Source organism: Scylla paramamosain, chromosome 26, assembly GCF_035594125.1.
Source record: "Scylla paramamosain isolate STU-SP2022 chromosome 26, ASM3559412v1, whole genome shotgun sequence".
Classification (NCBI taxonomy): domain Eukaryota; kingdom Metazoa; phylum Arthropoda; class Malacostraca; order Decapoda; family Portunidae; genus Scylla; species Scylla paramamosain.
This window is the reverse complement of record NC_087176.1, coordinates 1,684,723-1,705,443: the sequence shown is the minus strand read 5'-3', so window position 1 is coordinate 1,705,443 and position 20,721 is coordinate 1,684,723. Positions and strand designations below refer to the sequence as shown.

At 40.9% G+C, this 20,721-nt stretch overlaps 2 protein-coding genes and 2 non-coding genes across 7 annotated transcripts in view; 1 reads left to right on the top strand and 3 right to left on the bottom strand.

Moving 5' to 3' along the window:
• Nucleotides 1-5: 5 nt before the first annotated feature.
• On the bottom strand, nt 6-77 carry Trnaw-cca (transfer RNA tryptophan (anticodon CCA)). The gene has a single exon. It is a non-coding gene; the product is annotated as a tRNA-Trp (tRNA).
• A 379-nt stretch (nt 78-456) lies between these two features.
• LOC135113565 (arylsulfatase H-like) lies at nt 457-10,677 on the top strand. 2 transcript variants are annotated; one of them, XM_064028838.1, is made up of 12 exons: nt 457-613; nt 4,079-4,318; nt 4,515-4,618; nt 4,756-4,881; nt 5,441-5,610; nt 5,901-6,062; nt 6,606-6,838; nt 7,258-7,433; nt 7,715-7,899; nt 8,444-8,555; nt 9,402-9,585; nt 9,677-10,677. In XM_064028838.1, exons 2-12 carry the CDS (start codon nt 4,101-4,103, stop codon nt 9,813-9,815), a joined length of 1,809 nt encoding a protein of 602 aa, XP_063884908.1. In that variant the 5' UTR covers nt 457-613; nt 4,079-4,100; the 3' UTR covers nt 9,816-10,677. The 2 variants fall into 2 exon arrangements, with proteins under 2 accessions (XP_063884908.1, XP_063884907.1); XM_064028837.1 differs by lacking the exon at nt 457-613 and adding an exon at nt 2,382-2,526.
• On the bottom strand, nt 824-896 carry Trnak-uuu (transfer RNA lysine (anticodon UUU)). Its single transcript has one exon. It is a non-coding gene; the product is annotated as a tRNA-Lys (tRNA).
• Nucleotides 10,325-20,721, bottom strand: part of LOC135113564 (nuclear factor of activated T-cells 5-like) — a 44,137-nt gene continuing 33,740 nt past the window's right edge. For all 3 annotated transcript variants that reach the window (XM_064028834.1, XM_064028836.1, XM_064028835.1), the window contains 4 exons: nt 16,708-16,764; nt 16,461-16,571; nt 14,128-15,981; nt 10,325-13,855 (listed from right to left, as the gene is read on the bottom strand). In XM_064028834.1, coding sequence (XP_063884904.1) covers nt 13,851-13,855; nt 14,128-15,981; nt 16,461-16,571; nt 16,708-16,764 — 2,027 coding nt within the window. In that variant the 3' untranslated portion in view covers nt 10,325-13,850. The remainder of the gene's footprint in view (nt 13,856-14,127; nt 15,982-16,460; nt 16,572-16,707; nt 16,765-20,721) is intronic.

Below are 20,721 nucleotides of genomic sequence, written 5' to 3'. Positions count from 1 at the left end.
ACACTTGACCCTGGAGTGACTCGAACACCCAGCCTTCTGATCTGGAGTCAGACGCGCTACCATTGCGCCACAGGGCCGCCGTGAGTGCAAGACTGGTGAATTGCAAAATTTTGAGCGAAAAATTACACCACGTTATTGTAACTTTTTAGACGTATAGTTAAGTTTTATACGAGTTGAACTCTCTGATTTATAATGATGCTGCAGTTGTGCAACATCTGTTGTCTGGGTAAACTATGATGATTTAAATGTGAAGAATGCAAATGGAAGCATTTAAGTTATCATTTTAACAACACAATAATTTCCTTGATATCACTGGTGCACTTCATGACCATAACCTTAAGTGGACCCTAAGCAAGGCCACACAATCTTAATGAAAAAAAATGATAAATAATTAGCGGTGTCTCTTGAAATTCTATACCTAGATTGCAACACAGCGCATTTAAGATTAAGGCAGAGATATGCGGGTCTATAAGATAACACACAGCAAGCAGTCTGGGTGATGACAGCAGATCAATACATGTGTTCCAGCAGCGGCTGACTCATCATACGTATTTGTGTATATTTTTGAGTGTATTGCTACTGATCGTGATAAATGGTGTTTTGATCTACTTATGTGAGTATTAAATACTAGCGGGCTGCTTTTGTTACTTGGTCTGTGACTGTAAGTGAATAGTATCATTAGTATTAGTAGTGATGGTGGTGGTAATGGTGATAGCTGTTTTCTTTTAGTACAATAATAACTATTATTTATACAGAGCGGTGTCGATACCACACTTTTAAAAACTATTAATTTAAACAAAAATATGATGTAAAAAAAAACTAACGCCCGAACAGGGACTCGAACCCTGGACCGTTAGGTTAAAAGCCTAACGCTCTACCGACTGAGCTATCCGGGCCCTTACAACTTCAAAATATAACACTAATTTTCTATGATAGTTGTTACACATTTATGTATTATTGTTATTTTTCAAAACCAACTTTTGTTTTTTAATCAACCTCTCTCTCTCTCTCTCTCTCTCTCTCTCTCTCTCTCTCTCTCTCTCTCTACAAACGTCAGTTTATCACTCAATTACTTTAAACATCTAGCTCAAATTTTCAAGTATAGTGAAAGTCAAACGTGTATGTAATAATAATGATAATAATAAACGTTTTATTTAGGTTGTAGCAGTAAGGTTGAAAATATACATATACAAGGTTCTTGGTGGTTACAGAAATAATGTGAGTGTGTGTGTGTGTGTGTGTGTGTGTGTGCCAGGAACACTTCTGAAATACTTCTACGTTGCACCTCCACTACATTCAAAAGGCTCTAGTTGAGGCTACACGGGTTTTTTTTTTTTTTTTTTTTTTTTTTGCAGTTCTAATGACGGATTAACAAGATTTCTACATTATTAACAGGAGAAACACTCTTGAGAATCTGGCTTACCATCTCTGTGATCTTTGGAAATACTCGTGGTGAGACAGGAAAGAGTCTGAATGCTGGTGCAGGAACCAAGGGTTGCTATGGTTTGTTTTATGTATATTATTATGACATTTTTAATCGTTTATATTTTTCCTCCTCATTTTCCCTCCTCCTCTTTCTCCTCCTCCTTCTCAACCTTCCACTATCCTCCTCCTCCTCCTTCACGGCGTGTGGAGTTCCAGTGAAGGACACGTTGCGTAAAGTAGGAAAACCCGACACACACACACACACACACCACACACACAACTGTTCACGTATATCGTGTGATGGAATATTTAAAAATCCTAGATTTGACGAACTCGTGCTTTTAATATCGTTCTACATACTCTCTCTCTCTCTCTGCATAACAACAACAACAACAACAACAACAACCATTTATCTCCCCAACATCAGGATGCTTCCCCCGCTCCCCACCCCACCTCCCTAGAAGTAGGAAGAAAGATAACACAGAGCGGGGTTCCCAGTCCCCACGCTGGGTCCCTTTCGGGTTCCCTTTTACAGCGCCTGGGACTGTATGTGTAGTATGCGGGGCCGTGTCACCAGATCATCACTCTTCCTAAATCAGCACATAAGAGATATTAGCAATGGAAATTTGGGTATTTTAATATTTTAATAGTAAATAAAATATCATTCTCACATCCTTTTGTTTTACTGAGGATACGTGGACTTGCAAACTGAGAGAAAAAAAATATATAAAAAATAACGTTGCTACCCAGTGTTACACAATAAACTCTGAGGACGAAACAAAACGAAAAAAAAAAAAAATATATATATATATATATAATAACCCTGTATAAAGACGGGATGATAAAGCTAACAAAGAACCTGCCACATCATCGTCATAATATCAAAACTATTAATGCAAGACTGATGAGTGAAGATAGTAATTTTATATGTTATGTTATGTTATGTTAAATGTTATGTTAAATGATAGCGTCAGCAACTAATTTTTCTGGAGAGTTGAGCGAAGCAGAGAGAGAGAGAGAGAGAGAGAGAGAGAGACCTGGTAAGCCGTGTGAGGTGCAGTCGCTCAGCAGGTGTGTTGTGATCATACCGAGGCTCGGCAGGTAAGTGCACGGACCTGTTCATCCACACAGATAGTCAGACATGCACACACCTTTCTCTCCTGCCTCTATCTGTTACCTATCCACATTACGATATACTACGTGTTTTCTTTATTGCCTGGCTACTATATTTTACACTGTTATTGCCAGACAAGGTAAGAAATGAAGCTTTCAACCGGTATGTCACTATTTATTATATTTTTCCGACCATCTGGGAAGTCCCTGTGTTCGTGATTTCCGGCAACTTGACTTGTCACTTCGAAATACCCGTGTGTTTCTGAAATGTATTATTAGAAGAAAAACTGGCGTATCTCGTGCAAGTAAATAGCGTTTTATATTTGCACACAAAGATATACCTAGAATGCAATGCGTGTTTGCTGGACTTCGCTGCCAGACGTACATGTTAGCGGGATGTCATCAACACGAAAGAGGAAGGATGCTGTGCCAATCACTTCGCCAAGCATCTCTCTTCCACTGAATTGGAGGCATGGCAAAGGAGGGAAGGCAGCATTGAGGCACATCACAATTTTGGCTCATGGATAGAGTATCTCTCTCTCTCTCTCTCTCTCTCTCTCTCTCTCTCTCTCTCTCTCTCTCTCTCTCTCTCTCTCTCTCTCATACACTTTTTGCATGTTTTAACTCAAGCATCTTAATACTATAAGCGATATTGTGAGCATCAGTTTCAATGTTAATCTTTTTCTTATGACTTTAGTCTTCTATTTGCATGGAAAAAAATAAATAAGTAAATAAACAAACAAATAAATAAATAAATAAATAAGTAAATAAATAAATAAAGCAAATCTCATAAAAAGTAGGAGTAATGCAGTTAAGAACTCCCTGCTTATTTATTGTTCTCAAATGTTCCCTTCACGTTGATTTCTCATGGAAGGCGCAAGTTTAGAAAATAATTTCAAAGGACAAATACTGAAAACAACAGGGGAGATAAAGCAGTTGGAATCTAGTGCCAGTAAAGAAAACGGTTACATTAATGAAGTAGCAAGTACTTTGCCACGCTACAGCCTCGTTTCCCTTTCCATGTGGGCTCGTCCCCTTTCGCTCTTTTGGATAGTTGGTGGCGGGACTTCGCTAAACTGGAATATCTACTTTTCCAAGCATTCCATCTTACGACACTGCACTGAAATGTGTCAATTTCATCATGACACTTCCTTCTGATTCCTTATCCAATCCACGCGCATCTTTCATCACACTATTTCTGAAAGAAATAAGAAGCCATCTATTTCGCGGTGCTTTTAGCTTTAAGATCAGGGGCTAAATTAAATTGACTTGTACAATACAGCTGTTTTTTTTTTTTTTTTTTTTTTTTTTACAACTAAAATGCTTGATCTGCTGGTTTCATCATATTGACTGAGTCAGATTATAAGTGTAGTTTCATGTTTTCTAATGATAACGTAACAATATACATGAACTATTATCAGAACAATGAAAATATCCTTGAAAACGTAACTTCAACTGCAGTCTGCTAAATGCAAAACAAAACGAGATGTCAGTCACAAGATCGTCAGGACCCATTATTTACAATGGCTGAATTTGACAGATTTCTACTGACACGCAAAGCCATGAAGTGGGCAGCAGTGGCTGTGGCTGTGATAGTGCTGACGGGGGCAGCTGCCGATAATGGTCATGAAGCACAGGAGACAGAAAAGCAAAGTGAGACTGTGAAGAGTAATGAGCAGCGGAGACCGCCTAACATTGTGATCCTGGTGGCTGACGATCTGGGTATTGGTGACCTGGGCTGCTACGGCAACAACACTTTAAAGACTCCCAACATTGACAGGTGAGAAGCTTGGTGAAGATGGCGCGTATTGTGAAACACTTTAGCCTTTCATGGTAACCTCCACTATTGTATCTGGTACACGTGGACGAGACATGACGCCGGATTTTGTATGTCGCAACTTGGAGACATGATCACATACAGCTCAGACACAAGAATGCACACAGCTAATCTCTCTCTTTTTTCCCCCGATGATCAGCCTGGCAAAGGGAGGCATGCAGCTGACTCACCATCTCGCTGCTGCCGGTCTATGCTCCCCAAGTCGTGCAGCCCTCCTCACTGGCCGCTATCCGGCGCGTTATGGTAGGTGTCTGACGTAATGCGCAAGAAAATGACAGTTATTATTCTTTTGTTTCAGTTATGAATATCATGAACAAGTAATTTATCCACTCATCACTATGAGTGGATCCTAATTAATACTATTTTCACAATACCCGCAGGTATGGTTGGGCAGAAGAACGCCCCTTCAGTAGTAGTACAAGTGGCCAGCAAAGTTGGTTTACCCTTAGAAGAAATTACATTAGCTGAGGCTCTCGCAGCTGCAAATTATACTACTGCTGCTGTGGGTGAGTCCAGTGAAAGAGTGAGGAGGGATGGGAGGACTCGGAGATGAAAGATAGAGGCCAAGGGGAGTATACATGTGTATACAGCAGAGAATATAGTAAGATGTGAGCTGAAGAAAATGGCAGGAGCGAGAACGATCTGTTAATGTCATTATTATTATTAATAATAGTGGTTCTTACTGTGTAGTGTGGGGAAACTGAAAGTTCAGAGCCAGGAATGATGTGGATGTTCATATTACGTATAAAGGGTGTAGGTTTAAGTCAAGAGATCAAGAATTTATAAAAATGAATGCTAAATGAGTGATGGTACAGTCGTGACCAGAAATAAAGTAACCTGCTCACCTGCTGCTCCCACTTCTACTGTGTTTAGTTAGCATTGCCCTTCATTCTCAAATCCTTCAATCTTCCAAGAATTTATCAGCTCTCAGATTATTTAAGGAAACTGTCAGCAGATCAGACATAAGACTGAAGGAAAATGCAAGACATGGTGAAAGTTATTTGACTTCTGACCTATTATTGTGTGTTAAAGTTTGTGGGAATGAATAATGTATTTCTTGGACAGGCAAGTGGCATCTGGGCTCAGGGTGTGGCCTCTTAGGAAAGGGCTGCCTGGCGGCACAGCAGCATGGCTTCCACCACTTCTTTGGCCTGCCCCTCACCCTCCTTAACGATTATGCCTCCACCCAGCCATTCTTCTACTTTCCCTGTGATGGTTCAGATCCTTTCTACCAGGTGAGGCTTTTCTGATAATGTTACTGAGGGAAGGAAAGAAGGAATGTGATGAAGAAAATGTTTGCTTTTTCTTCATGGCTTTTAAAAGTGAGTTCAAGAAACCATGCTTCAGTAGTAAGATGCTGAATCAAGTAATCATGTTCATGAATAAAAGAAGAAAGCATTCTTCCCTGCATATCTGGACACACCACTAACTACAGTGCCATTAGCTTCATACCTGTCTAGCAATTCTGAAGACATTAAAGGGAATTATTAATAATTAGCACCTAACATGCCCTCTTTCATCACAGATCTTGCTGACAGTGGCTGTGGTGAGCGTGGTGACCCTGTGGTGGCAATGTGGTCGACACCCACTGCTTCTTTTCATATGTTTCTGTGTGTTAAGCACAGTGTTTAGCATCACATGGTTCTTCTATACACACTACGGGTTCCATACTGACAAATGGTGGAAAGTGAGTGCATAGCAGAAATAGTATTTAGTACTTAAGGAACTTCACTTTGATAAGCTGAAATAAATGTGTGTGGTAATGGACATGTGGATTGGATGAAGAAATTCTTTCAACCTCTTGTCTTCCTACACTGCATCTGTAAGGATTTTTTTTCTCTTCTGTCTTTTGAGTCCATCTCCATCAACCTCATCCCACAGACTCCTGATCTTTCCTTGGCATATAGCCATACCACCTCAGTCTTGCCTCAAACTTTGTCTCCAAACTGATGTATATTCTCTCTCTCTCTCTCTCTCTCTCTCTCTCTCTCTCTCTCTCTCTCTCTCTCTCTCTCTCTCTCTCTCTCTCTCTCTCTCTCTCTCTCTCTCTCTCTCTCCCTATATATATATATATATATATATATATATATATATATATATATATATATATATATATATATATATATATATATATATATATATATATATATATATATATATATATATATATATATATATATATATATATACACTGTAGATGACAGAATAACAAAACCCCCTCCATCTTCAGGTGTCTCCATGGATGAACCGCCACCTCAACAATATCCTGATAGAGGATGGAGTGGTATTGCAACAACCAGTGAAACTAGAGGGGCTTTCTCAGCAACTGGCCAGTCATTCAGTCGGACTCATCGCCAAGTATGCCAGGGATGAGCAGCCTTTCTTCCTCTACCACTCATTTGCTCATGTCCACACTCCAATGTTCACAGTCCCTCAGATGGCAGGCAGGAGTGCTCAAGGAAGGTCAGTCTGCTGGGGTGTGTGTTGAGAAAGTAAAGAGTAAGGTAGAAAGATTGTTGTCTGTGCATCCTTTATGTAATGAGTGTGTGTGTGTGTGTGTGTGTGTGTGTGTGTGTGTGTGTGTGTGTGTGTGTGTGTGTGTGTGTTTGTGTGTGTGTGTGTTTGTGTGTGTGTGTGTGTGTGTGTGTGTGTGTGTGTGTGTGTGTGTGTGTGTGTGTGTGTGTGTGTTAAGTTCTTGCAGTGATGCTTTGACACTGACAAAACAAGAACAGCAGTGTAACTTTTTTGAGCATTGAAGGAAGAAGTAGTGATCAGTTCTTATGGATTAGGCAGTAGAACAGCTTAATTATTGCTGGAAGGAGGAAGCAGAAGTTGTGATAGTAGGTAGCCTTGAGCATTTAATTAAATATGATGCCCCATAGGTATGGAGATAATGTGGAGGAGATGGATGCAGCACTGGGTGAGATCCTAGCAGCCCTCCATGAACACAACCTGGAGGACAACACAATTGTGTACTTTGTCTCGGATCACGGTGCCCACTTGGAGGCCATTGATGAGGATGGCCAGCGCTCGGGGGGCTACAATGGACTCTTCAAAGGTAGGCTCATTACATTTTGCTGAGTGAAGATGCTTTTTGATTATGAAATTCTGTATGTTTTACACTATCTTATTTACTTATTGCTTTAGTAACTTTTTTTTTTTTATTGCAAGTCATCTCATTGTTAGAAGGTGCCAGTTGTATAAAAATCTTGAGGAATATCGATTAGTTTCTGTTTGACTCACAATGGGTGGATAACAACTACTTTCATTCTAATGTTTTTTTGTTCCTGCATAAGCCAACACATATGAGCTGGAACTACCTTGATGGTCTCCCCACAGGGGGAAAAGGCATGGGAGCGGCTGAGGGTGGCATCAGAGTGCCGGGCATCTACCGCTGGCCTGGCCACATCCTGGCAGGAGTTAAAGTGGATGCCCCAACCTCCCTTCTGGACACTCTCCCTACTATTCTGGAACTTGCTGGCCTGCCTCCCCTCCATGAGTTGCTACCCCACCTCCCCTACAGGGCATGTAACACTCATGACTCCCACCATCATTGTCATTTCATTTAATAACATCCTTATTCTTCCCTCTGTGGTTATAGATTAGACTGCCTCTTTGCTGATGTTCATCCTTGTCATGTCTTCTTCCACACCCTAAGTCTTCTTTGGTCTTTATGCTGCTCACCTCCGAACTACTTCTAATACTATTATACTTGGTTAGATGATTACATATAAAGATAAAAAAAAACATCTTGCATTGTAAAGCACTTGTATTTTATGGCAGTTTATTTTAATATTTTCACTTCCTTGGTTTAATGAACCTACAGTCTCTGGCATCTTGCTTTCCCTGGAAACCTCTTAAGAGATGGCCAAAACACAAGACCTCCTCATTCAAACTCTTTCTCATGGCTTATTCAAGTTTTCCACCATTAGCACTTCTTACACATATACTGCTCATTTTAGTAGTAATTAAAGAAAAGAAAAATAATTATGGTTTTTCACTCTTGATAAGACAGATGCACTTTACTTCCATGAATAACCCACTGTAATGTAGAATCTAACCAAACAGGAACTGGACGGGATGAGTATTACTGACGTCTTGACCAAGAATGCACACGCTCCTTCCCGCACCTTGATTCACCACTGTGATAGAAACATCCATGCCCTCCGTTTCATATATGGTAAGTTTGTGTGTGTGTGTGTGTATTTTATAGGAGAGGATGTTCTTTTGATGTGAACAGTAACACACTATTAGTATGTTGTCATTATTACAGTACCACTCATTTGTAGCTTTTTCCTAAGTGTATTTTCTTTGTTGATTTTTTTGCATGGCTAAGTAGTGGTTCTGAAAAGATAAATATTATGGCAAACTTTGATATAATAATCTATACAAATGAATTTTGAAAAAGCAACAGATGAAGTCCTAAATTGTTCAAGTGTTCTACTCTACACTAGCTGCATTTCAACAGAAGAGAAGAGGTAACATAAAAATGCCTGTTGGTATAGCAATGTATTGTGTGTATAGTGCAAGTGGAGGTACAGTACATTGTATTTTTTTTTTTTTTTTTTTTTAATGCAAGAAGGCCACTGGCCAAGAGCAACAAAAATTTTTATAAAAAAGGCCCGTTTAATACCAGTTCCTCCCCTGGTGGTGGGGTGGGCAGATACTCTCCCAGGGGGGCACAAGCACAGAACAGGAAGGGAAAAAAAAATCACAGAAAATCATGGGCTCACTGGCTATTACTAAAAAGGAGATGCAGCTGTTATGCCCTATATAGTCTAGCCAAGGGTTATCTGTCTATCTATCTATCTGATTCTATCGATTTATGGTGGCATAGTTGAGGAGGGGGTTGAGTAGTGGTGCAGGGAGGAGGAGTGTCCCAATTACATTGAACCAGCTTTGGAGGGGCCCAGCTTGTAAAAGGTTGAGAACCTCCTGCCATAGAGAATTCCAGTGTGAGTAACACTGACTTGCTGTATGACTAAAGATACTGCTTGCACTTTCTGACTGTTCCTGGTCATCACAGAGGAAAATGTCTTCAAAATGCACCTGGCGGGCAACAAGTGGAAGCCAGGAAGCACTCAGTGTGGCTGGGGGTCAAATGTGTTCTGTTCCTGTTATGACGTGGAGGACTACAGCCAGGAACCCCGCCTGTACAATCTACGCCAGGACCCCTATGAGGACAGCCCAATTCCTGTTGGCAGCTCCAAGTAGGTTTCCATCATTATGCAAAGCTTGCAGTCATAGTCATCAAAATAACTTACTGCAGGAGTGATGCTAATGCCTTGATTTACCTTGCAGATATAATCAGATTGTGGGGATAATGCTGCAGTTCCTAGCAGAGTGGCAAGCACGAGTGTCATATCCACCTTCTATGTTCAGTAGTGTTTCTGACACAGCACTTTCTCCTTGGCTCCAGCCTTTTCGTATTCCCTCATAACACCCAGACTGTTCTACCAGAAGAAACATATTATGTATCTGTAAATTATTGTAGATAAACACTGTACATGTCTGGGTGCTAATATCAGCTTAATTTAAGGAATGTTCAAACAAAAATTTTAACAAGTTTTGTGTATTGTTTTGTTCATGTAATTTGTATACACTGCCATATGTAGCTTTCTTATAAATTATGGATGTAGAAAAAAGCAAGTGAAAGAATTAACTGTGGAGTGTGAAGTGTATGGAAGCTGTATGAAATACCATTAGTTCATAAATGGAATAATATCATAAGACACATTGATGCAAGTGAAAAGGTGAAATATATATATATATATATATATATATATATATATATATATATATATATATATATATATATATATATATATATTTTTTTTTTTTTTAAACTTAAGAGCTGTATCATGTCATCTTGTTTGTAGTTTCTTTAGTGGATGGAATTAAAAACCAATTTACTAACAAAGACTGCAAATACTTAAGAAAACAATCACATCATATTAATCTTTAATCATTTAAATGCACAATTTCAATATTTGTAAAGCCACTGATACATGATTCAAATAATCTACCAACAAAAGCAAATCAATGCTAAGTCTTCATGAGATTGTTGATCACTATGCAGACAAGTGTGCTTTCTGATGAAAAATACTGTGTAGCAGTCACAGCACTGACTCATGAAGACACTACATTGTTAAGTCTTGGTCCACCTCATACTTAATGGTGACTCCCTAAGTGTAGCAACTTGTGTGAAATCATAGAGAACTTGAAAATTTTAACTGCATTTACACAACTTAAGTTCTTGATGTAAAATGTGCTGCTCATGATAAAATAAAACTAAAACATATTATGCCAAGTTAATTTTCACACAAGTTTGGTGTTGATGCAGCCAAAACTAACACCACTGCAGTCAAGTGTAATGTGGACCATTTACATGGGCCCACAACAAAATACTCTGAACAGCAAAACTGTGTTGAGCTACCTCTGCTTGACTCCAGACTTGAGTCACCACCCAGTGTCATATAAAACATGGATGGCAAAAGCCAGACCGCAACATGTCGATACAAAAGTATATGAAAATACACTAGACAAAATATGTTAAATGCCAAAAAACTAAACATTCTTCTGAATAGTAATACATGGTTATTATGGAGCACAATGCACTTCACAATGTGGCAAACTGTGAACACAGAACCTCCAAGGTTGAGTAATACTCTCAGCCAGTGGCATGGCAGTGGCCACTGACACCACCACATCACAAGACACAGCACAGGCAAGAGATGGTCCACAGACGCTGCAGCCATGCACACGCACACCTCCCCTATGGCTGCAATCCAGCACAAAGAGCTGATAAAACCTATTAAATACTTTGGTCCACACACTTTTGTCTCCCAAAGGTCTTGATGAATTGGAGTAAATTTACAAACAATAAATCAATAAGAGAACTGAAAAATAAGAATGGTAAAATTTCAAATGACAATGTTTTCCTGAGAAAAATATCTTGTAAGCCATCTAGTTACAATCTGTCCTATCCTGCCATTCTAGGTTCTTGATTATCTGTGATTCTAGATCAGCAAGAACATGCTCACCTTCCCAAAACAGTAGATGCTCAAATGAAACTTGTCAAGGTTCAAGGTTGAGTGGTCTGAAAATATTACATGTACAGCATCCCTTAAGATATTATTATTATTATTATTATTATTATTATTATTATTATTATTATTATTACTTTACTATCACTATTATGAAATTATATGAGGAAGACTAAAACAAAAGGTTACACTGATGGCTGGCCCCACTGAGCACCTCAGGGCCACTATGACCCAGACCAAGGGACTTAGTTAATAGTTAGCAGCAGCAGTAAGCTTGATGCCACGTGATTGCTTAACTGCTGCTGCTGCTGCTGCTGCTGCTGTTGCACCATCAACAAGAAATAATTTCTGACACCATGAAAATATCGGAAGTCATCTTTAAAGGCTACTAAAGATATCAGAGAAGAAAAAGGTCTACTATATTCCCAATAGTTTTTAGGAAGAAAATGCACCATTTCCATTATGAATACCCAACCAGTGCAAGGACAGCTGCTGGTGGTCACCAAAGAGTTGTACAAGCAAGGGCTTAACAAGTATTGTTCTCACTTTGCACTGAAATTCTTATTTAACCAGCTGAAAGCACAAAGCATTGGCACTTAGTGGAGGTGAACCACAACCAGGCAAACAAAATATTGGAATAATACACTTTTAAATCAAAACCTGCAAACCTCCTTGAAGCCAGGTATTCAAATTTTTCCTCCAATAACAATATATATATATATATATATATATATATATATATATATATATATATATATATATATATATATATATATATATATATATAATAAAACAAAACAGTTTGCAGCTAGTAACACTAGCTTGCATCCTACCAAGACAATACAACAGTGTTACTAAGGATATTGCACAAACACTAATTTGTACTGCCCACTGAAGTACCTCATAACATCAAGGCCTATTACATTCAAACCATACTTTGTAATATACAACTATAAACATTTGTGGTCAGACTTTACAACAGTGGTCTGCTGGGGTGCTACAAAAACTTTATATGAGGGGTGCAAAGTTGAGTCAGGCAGTCTGCTTTCCACCCAACCCATGAGATTCCCTCGTGTGATCTGTACAGAAATTATGCTCATTCTAAAAAAGAACAGCAGCAGCACGGCTCAACTTTAGGCTTACCACATACACTAGGTTAACCATAATCACAGCAATATACACATAATACTAGGTTGTCCACCAATCACAACACCATTCAACTTGCAACAAAGTCCTTTAGTTAGGGATGATAATTTGATAGTAGTATTAAAGTTATTTCTGCTAATGAAATACTGAATATTTGACATACTGAACAATACTAACCCATAATGGAACTTAACGGACTTCTAGAAACCATGGGTACAAAATACAGCAAAATAATTACCAGTTATCCCAAAGCTACATGACAATAAAGGCTTGACTACAAAAACTATCAGGGCAGAAAAAAAAAACCTAGTAGGAGGACCAGCAATACAGGGAGTGTAGTGATGTGAATGGTGCCCTGCAATCCTTTGTCAAAGTGCTCCACAGTAAATAAATGCATTGAAGAATGAGTGGTGATGGAGACTATTGCACACATATCAACTATAAAAACACAGAGGTCACCAGAGATTACTGCATTTACATCCCTCTACCAAAAGGGGACAAGCAGCTGCCTTAAGTGACAAATATTTACATTGAAAATCTTGTTCCTCTGAAGTATGGCATGAAGCATTCATGGGTCTTGCTAACACTTCAGTGGTTGGTCCTATAATTGTTAAAGGTTTGTGTCCAACAAGCTGTAATAGGTATACTGGCTGGATTCTCCTAAATCCTCCTTCCAACATGGGAGCATGATGAGTCACACTCTACAACGTAAAAAAAAATGTATATATATATATATATATATATATATATATATATATATATATATATATATATATATATATATATATATATATATGTAAAATATTGTTTACATAGAGTGAGATTAAAAGATTTTTTTTTCAGAGACTGCAAAGAAAGATCCAGTGTCTGACAGGAGCAACCTAACAATGACAATGTTTACAGCAAAAGATCACACCACAAACCATACAGCTTTTAATTTCTGCTGTACAAAGACACTCATTTCGTGCTCTTCAAATACACAATTTTGCTTAGAGTACTAATAACAACTATCTATAAAACAATAAATTAGATATCTAACAAGCACCTATAAAAATATGAGTAGAAGAACATGTGGCTTCTGGCACAAAGGCAGTCCAGGCTTGCCCTCACACCAGGCAGAGTAAAGACCTGATGCCACAAGGTTCTCTCAACTTTCCCATGTGAGTACAGTGCAGTGTGAGGGGCTGAGCAAAGCAGTGCCCTGCCCCTCAGCCAATGCTTGCTGCTGGCTCTGACTTGGTTGCTCAATTTCTTCATCATCAGTGGCTCACCAACACTGGGCTTCATACTGTGAAGGAACAGTAATCTATTTCATTTTGATGTATGAGAAATCTCATTGAAGAGTCTGTTTAAATAAATAAAAAATTAATTGCCTGCCTCTTACAGTCATAAACAATGAGAATAATGCTACCAGGATCTTGATGTCTGAAACAGAAAATGTTAGGAATTTCTTAAAATCTCAATTTCTTGTACAGGAAAAGAATGGTTTCCTACAGACTAGCTAACTATCTAAAATTTCAATAAACCAGAGACAGTCACTCCAAGGCACCTGAGACTTACCATTGTCAAAACAATTTGGATCAAAGTAGTTTAGAAGTTCTGTCTCTGAGAGATTGATTGCTGAGGTGACTTCATTCTGCATGGAGACCTGTGAGTTGGAGTTAGCGACTATGAGGCCATCTCCAGCCCGGGCAGTCCTGCTACTGTTTTCAGTACTGGTGGCTGGGATGGCTGGCCCAGCCTCCATCTGTATTGGAGCAACAGGGCTGGACTGGGAGAGGAGTGGATCAGAGCGCGTGAGGGCTGAAGAGGTGACACAAGTTGAGGCAGCAGACTCTTGTGTAGCAGGGGCTGGGGCCATGGTGGAAGATGAAGGCAGCACTCCACACAGGCCTGGCCCTTGGGACAACAATGGATCAGAGACTGGCACATGCATGTCAGGCTGCACACCTAGCACTGGTGGAGTGCTGTGTTGCCTCACTGTCTGTTCCCCAGACAGAGTATTAAGGTGATGCTGTGTGACAGTGTGGGGCATGGAGGAAGCTGCTGGTTGGCTTGCTCTAACAGCCTGTCCTTGCTGCTGCTCCTGCTGTTCTTGTTGTTGTTCATGTTGTTGCTGCTGTTGGTGCTGTTGTTGTTGTTGCTGTTGTTGTTGCTGCTGCTGTTGATGTTGGTGCTGCTGTTGATGTTGGTGCTGCTGCTGTTGTGATTGCTGTTGCTGCTGCTGCTGCTGCTGCTGCTGCTGCTGTTGTTGTTGTTGTTGTTGCTGTGGAGCTCTCTGGTTTATGTTTTGCAGCAAAGATTGACCTAGGGGCCGGTACACATTTTGAGGAGGAGAGGGAACAGGGAGGTGGGTCAGGTGTACTGCTGGACCACTTATAACCTCCTGAGAGTCAGGTATTCTCATCTGGCCTTGCAAGGCATCTATGGCTGGGGAAGCCTCACCCAGGGCCTCCTGTGAAGTGCACTGATTCACCATCTTGGATGACAGTAGTGGGTTTACAGCACTGAATGATGAGGCAGTGGAGACTACACTAGCTGTTGCAGATGTCATTTGTTGCTCTGAAGGAAACTGGCTGCCTCGCACCAAAGCGTAGTCAGGAAGCAAGCCCACCTCCTCTCGATGCTTTTTGAGAGGTGGCTCCTCCAAGTGTGGTGCCTCAGCCACACACACCCGCACTGTACGAGTTAAACCAGGGGAAGAGACCACCGTTGTTGGGGCCACTGGTGCTACAGGGGCCACACGGGCTACTTTTGGACCAGAAGAGACTGTGGAAGGCATGGCAGAGAACACTGTCAAGGGAAACAGACTGACAGGGGTAGCCATGGGTATAGCTACATTTGTTGGGGGATAACTGGAGGAATGGTTCACCTGGGTGGTCTGAACAGATGGTCCAGAAACCAGCTTTTGGCCCTTGCTAAAAACATATGACCCAGCTGGAGGACTGGAGGCTGCCACCTTTGGTGAGGCAGGCAGACCTGGGGCTTCTGACTCTTCTTCCACCTCAGTCTTGCACTGATGGCCAATGTTGTCCTTCATGGAGTGGATGAGCCGCTCCACCAGTTGCAGGACGGATGTGTATAGGTTGGATCCAGTGGGAAACTTCTGCACCACCTTCAGCATCTCCACCAGGCTCTCCAGGGAGACTGTCCCCTGCATGGTTGGCTGCTTGTTTGGCTGCTCAGTTTCCCTTGATTCCTGACCCTCAGTGGCAGGTGCTGAGGCAGGGCTAGGTAAAGACTCTACAGGACTGCTGCGGACAGATCTTGCTGTGAGAGGAGACTGTCTAGGGTTGCGGGAAGCCAGTCGGGAAGCCCGTCCTACAATCTTTTTGGCTGAGCTAAGCATGACACGGGAGGTCCGCACTGGGGATGTGGCCACTGGACCAGTGGCTGCTCCTGCAGGTGTCACTCCTACAGCAAGGAAAAGGTCATCAGAAATGAGGGAAGACTGACACAAAAAGTGACAACTGCACAAATGTAATGCAGATGAGTTCAATGTGACACTGGTCAATATTTGCACTTTCTTGAGGACAAACACTCTAAGTTTCATGATCTTACCATCAATAAGATTCTGGCCTATATACAGGGTAAAGGTCAAAAAGATCACTAAACTACTGCTTGGTAGAAGCAAAGTGAATTTTAATTTCAGAGAATATCATATATAAATCAAATACAAAGAAAATTTTAGATACACACAAGAAATATAATGATAGTATTCTGACCCAATCACTTTAGTATGTGGCCAAGGTATAGCCATCTGACTATGCACGGAAAAACATTATCTGCAAGACACGCACAGATAGCTAGCTAGCTAGCTAGCTCTCTCTCTCTCTCTCTCTCTCTCTCTCTCTCTCTCTCTCTCTCTCTCTCTCTCTCTCTCTCTCTCCCACCTGAAGAAGTCTTGGTGGGGGGTGAAGGGGTGACATGGGAGGTGGCTACTTCAGCTATGTGCTGTGGAAGACTCCCGGTTTCAGCAAAGTGTCGATTCAGCTGCAATGCACCTGTAACATACAGCCTTTAGCATTTACTCTTGCAACAAAGATCGATACATTTATTACTGTACTTTTAATTGATCACAGCCTGTCACACAGATATCCATGACATTAGCCAACAACAAACTTTGAAAAGTGTACTCACATGGAGATACTCCTTTAGGCAGAGGCTTTTCTTCCCATGTGTCAGACACTTGTACTTCTGTTTGAGAGAGACATAACATTAGTGGCCTGTCAAGGAACCTTTGTGTCATGCTCAGCCACAGGACAAGGACGAGGCAGTGTCTTAAGAGTACAACTTTAGGCATAAAAACCTTCAGTGAAGATTGATAACACAAGTTATTGGAATGGGTACCGGCAATATCTCTTTCCTAAGACTTTACTAGTAATTGTTACTGTGACTTTTTTTCTTTACATTTTTGTCTTACATTTTTCTTAAGCTGATTTATAACAGAGTAATCCTTTAGTTACTTCAAAAAACAACTGAGGCTTGAGTGAGGGCCGTCATGTGCTGTGCTTGAGCATGGTGTAGGGAGAATAAATCAAAATTCTGCTCCTCTTCAAGTACATTCTGAAAACACGAAACAAAACAGTAAGTCATTTTTTTTTTCACAGAAAACCTGCCAATCCATCTCTCTATCTTCAAGCACACAGCAGTCTTCCTTAATCCATGCAGACCCACTCACACATGAATACACACACACACACACACACACACACACACACACACACACACACACACAGATACACACTTACACAAAAGTACACATACTCACAAACATACACACACCCATGCTTGTACACATGCACATACCCACACACCTGAACATGCACACTAACACACATTTGCATGAAAGCACACAATCATACAGACACACACTGGTTCACACACACATACACACAAAGCCACCTTGACTCCTCAGCCGTGTTTGGAGTGATGTGCAGACCACCTGATGACAGACTCCTGCATTATATCTCCTGTGCCCTGGCTGCTGGAAAGAACACCAACACCACCACACAACTCTTCTCTCTCTCTCTCTCTCTCTCTCTCTCTCTCTCTCTCTCTCTCTCTCTCTCTCTCTCTCTCTCTCTCTCTCTCTCTCTCTCTCTCTCTCTCTCTCTCTCTCTCTCTCTCTCTCTCTCTCTCTCTCTCTCTCTCTCTCTCTCTCTCTCTCACCCTCACCTAGCATGCTTGTGGTCATGCTATCATTAGGTAAAGGCAAATAAATATCTTGCATTCATCAAAACTCAAATGTGAAGCCAATCCATTAAGGAATCAAGTAAACAGGCCTGAATGATGTCTTTCACTGCCTAGAGGAACACATTTCTCAAGGAGTAACAGTTATAACAGAAGGAGTAATAATCAAGTGAAATAGTACTAGTAGCAGTAACAGTAAAAGTAGAAGTAAAAATAGTAGTGGTAATAGTAGTAGTGGTAGTAACGGTTAGGTAGTACATTAAAACAGGATAAGCTATATATCTTATCTAGCTTAAGAAAAATAACAGTGAATATGAGATGAGTGTGGGTAATGGCAGTGACAGTTCACTTACACTGACAGCCACAGTGGTGGTGGTTGTGGTGGTGATGAGCTGTTTAATACACCCTAGTGGTATAATTAATCCCACACACACATTATGTAAATCTGTATGCATGTATGTACATGGCCAAATTTCAGCTAGTTTATGGGGACAGAATTCTATGTGATGATGAAAAATAAAATGAACATATAATCTATGCATATAAATATCTGTAAATACTTACCATACATGACACCATTCTAAATTACAAAATAAACATGTGTTCTGTGTATGCAAGAGGCAGAGTGAAACGAGAGGGTGAGTGTTGTATTCGAAGGAGAACAAAGACCAAAAAAGAATAACCCAAGACAAAAAAAAATTAAAGGAAGGAAGGAACATAGGAAGGAAAGAAGGAAAGAAGGAGGAAAGAAAGAAAAACCAAAAGATAACCAAAACTAGTGAATGAAAGCACCATGAGAAGTAAGGCATGAAAAGGAGGAGGGTGGTACCTTGTGTGAGAGCCATGAAAACAGGAGACCGCAAGGAGTGGATCACCCTGGGAGAGGGATGAGACGGTGAGTCAGCTGACAAATAAGTGGAGAATGTGAGCCACTAAGTGTGTGTGTGTGTGTGTGTGTGTGTGTGTGTGTGTGTGTGTGTGTGTGTGTGTGTGTGTGTGTGTGTGTGTGTGTGTGTGTGTGTGTGTGTGTGTGTGTGTGTGTGTGTGTGTGATGGCAGAAAGAGATGGTTATCAATTTAGTGAAGAGGTGACAAGTTGTGTGTAATAACTAAACTATCTTTTGTGTGATCTACTCTTCTGTATCCTGGCCAACTGTATATTTTCCAATATGTTGCTGGAATTCACCCACAAATTATTTTAATGTCAGATGGATTGTGTGCCTTCCTTGAATCTGCCCATCCCTATGTTTTGAAAATTTGCTGCTCCAATAAGTGCTTGTGTGAGACTAAATAAGAAAGTGAGATGCCACATTTAAACAAAAGCTGGTAATGTTTAACTAAACTTGCCTAATGTTAGAATAGTTTTCATTAGAGTTGTGGTGGAGATCAGGTTTATACTGTGTAAGAATTTTCTTGGTTTGAAAGAAATCCTGAATGCACATGTACATAGAAAAGTCTGGTTTAGTAACTTCACACAATTCAAACTTTTAACATCACAAAATTCCTTTTTTTTTTTTCTTTCCAAGCAAATCTTTGCAGTACAAAAGCTTATATTTCCAGCATCCAACATTGACTAATTTGTTCTCAAATGACATTTTCCACACAAATACACAACTTCTAGAGGACCTGAGCTTAAAATGAAGACATACCCACAGACTGAAGCCAGAAGCCATAAATCCCCATGAGAAAAAAAAAAAAAAAAAAAAAAAAATGAAATCAAAGGTGGAGTGAGCGGAGATTGCAGCACACCTCCGTACATTTCCTCAGCAACACAACCAGCAGTGTGTCCTCTGAGTGCCATCCCTTCCCAGCCATTGTGTTGGAGGAGGGTTAAGCCTGAAGCCTGGTGATGCCTCATTCCCTCCCCAAAGCTGTGCACATCTTCTTGTACAGTAGTGAAAGTCATCAATTATCAATAAACTGAGCATAAATTATGCTGACAATTCCTATACAATAATATATGAAGCAAAAAATCTCTGAAATGTTGAATGAACAACTTTTCTACAGCTTGGCAAAATCAACTGACTTTGAACTCTATTCCTATGGTAAGAAACTGATGGTATGGGATATGTGATGGCTGATACCATTACACAGCCATAGAAACTATTCATCACCTCCTGCTGCTTGCTTACAGTGAGATTTGGTCCACAAGTATTTAAGGAGAAGAAAAAAAAAAGCATGTGTGCCTGGGCATCTTCAGGAGTAAAGTGCAGCATGGGTGTGAAATGGTGAGGCAAGGTGGGAAGGTACAGGATCAGGCAAGGCATGAGTGTGTGGGAAGATGAAGGCATGTATGGTAAAGAATGAAACATGATGGAGGCACCAGTGGGGTAAGTGAGGGGAGGTGTACGTGCATGTGGCATCAGCAAGAGTGTGTCCTAAGGTGGGAAGATGAAAGTGATGAAAGGTGGGTGGCAGAGTGGCATGGCAAGACAAGTCTGTGGAATGTTTGGTGTGCCTGTGTGAAAGACATCATGATGTTATTTTTGAGGTATCCACATCTGTGTGTCTGTATAAGTGGTTATAGGCACATATGTATGAGGAGGTGGTGGTGATGGTGGTGGCAGTGAGGGGAGTGGCATTGGGTGTGGGTGAATGAATGGATGACAGAGCAGCAAGCGAACGACACCACCTGCTGGGTAGGTCCCCTGGGACTTACGGGACCACGGCCGCGGCGCTGCCCCGAGTTCGCCGCCGCACCTCGCCAATCTCAGACATGAGTGAGACCAGCGACACCTATGTAACTAACAGAGAGGCACCGCATTTTGGGGGATTTATTGGTGGGAGGTATGAAACCTCCCGGGCTTCCTCAATCTTGCACATGCACACTGGCAATGGCATGAGAATGGCACGAGGGAGACCTGGGCTGGCCAGCCTAGGATACTGCAGCTCAATCCAGATCTCCGGCCTGCGAGTAGGGCAACCACCCTCATGAATTGATTGAGGAAGCCCACATGATCAA

Coding starts and splice junctions, on each gene's coding strand:
- LOC135113565 (XM_064028837.1), top strand. CDS start 2,387: ATGATAGCGTCAGCAACTAATTTTTCTGGAGAGTTGAGCGAAGCAGAG. Junction 7,434..7,714: donor CTACAATGGACTCTTCAAAG/GTAGGCTCATTA, acceptor GTCTCCCCACAG/GGGGAAAAGGCATGGGAGCG. Junction 8,556..9,401: donor TGCCCTCCGTTTCATATATG/GTAAGTTTGTGT, acceptor TGGTCATCACAG/AGGAAAATGTCTTCAAAATG.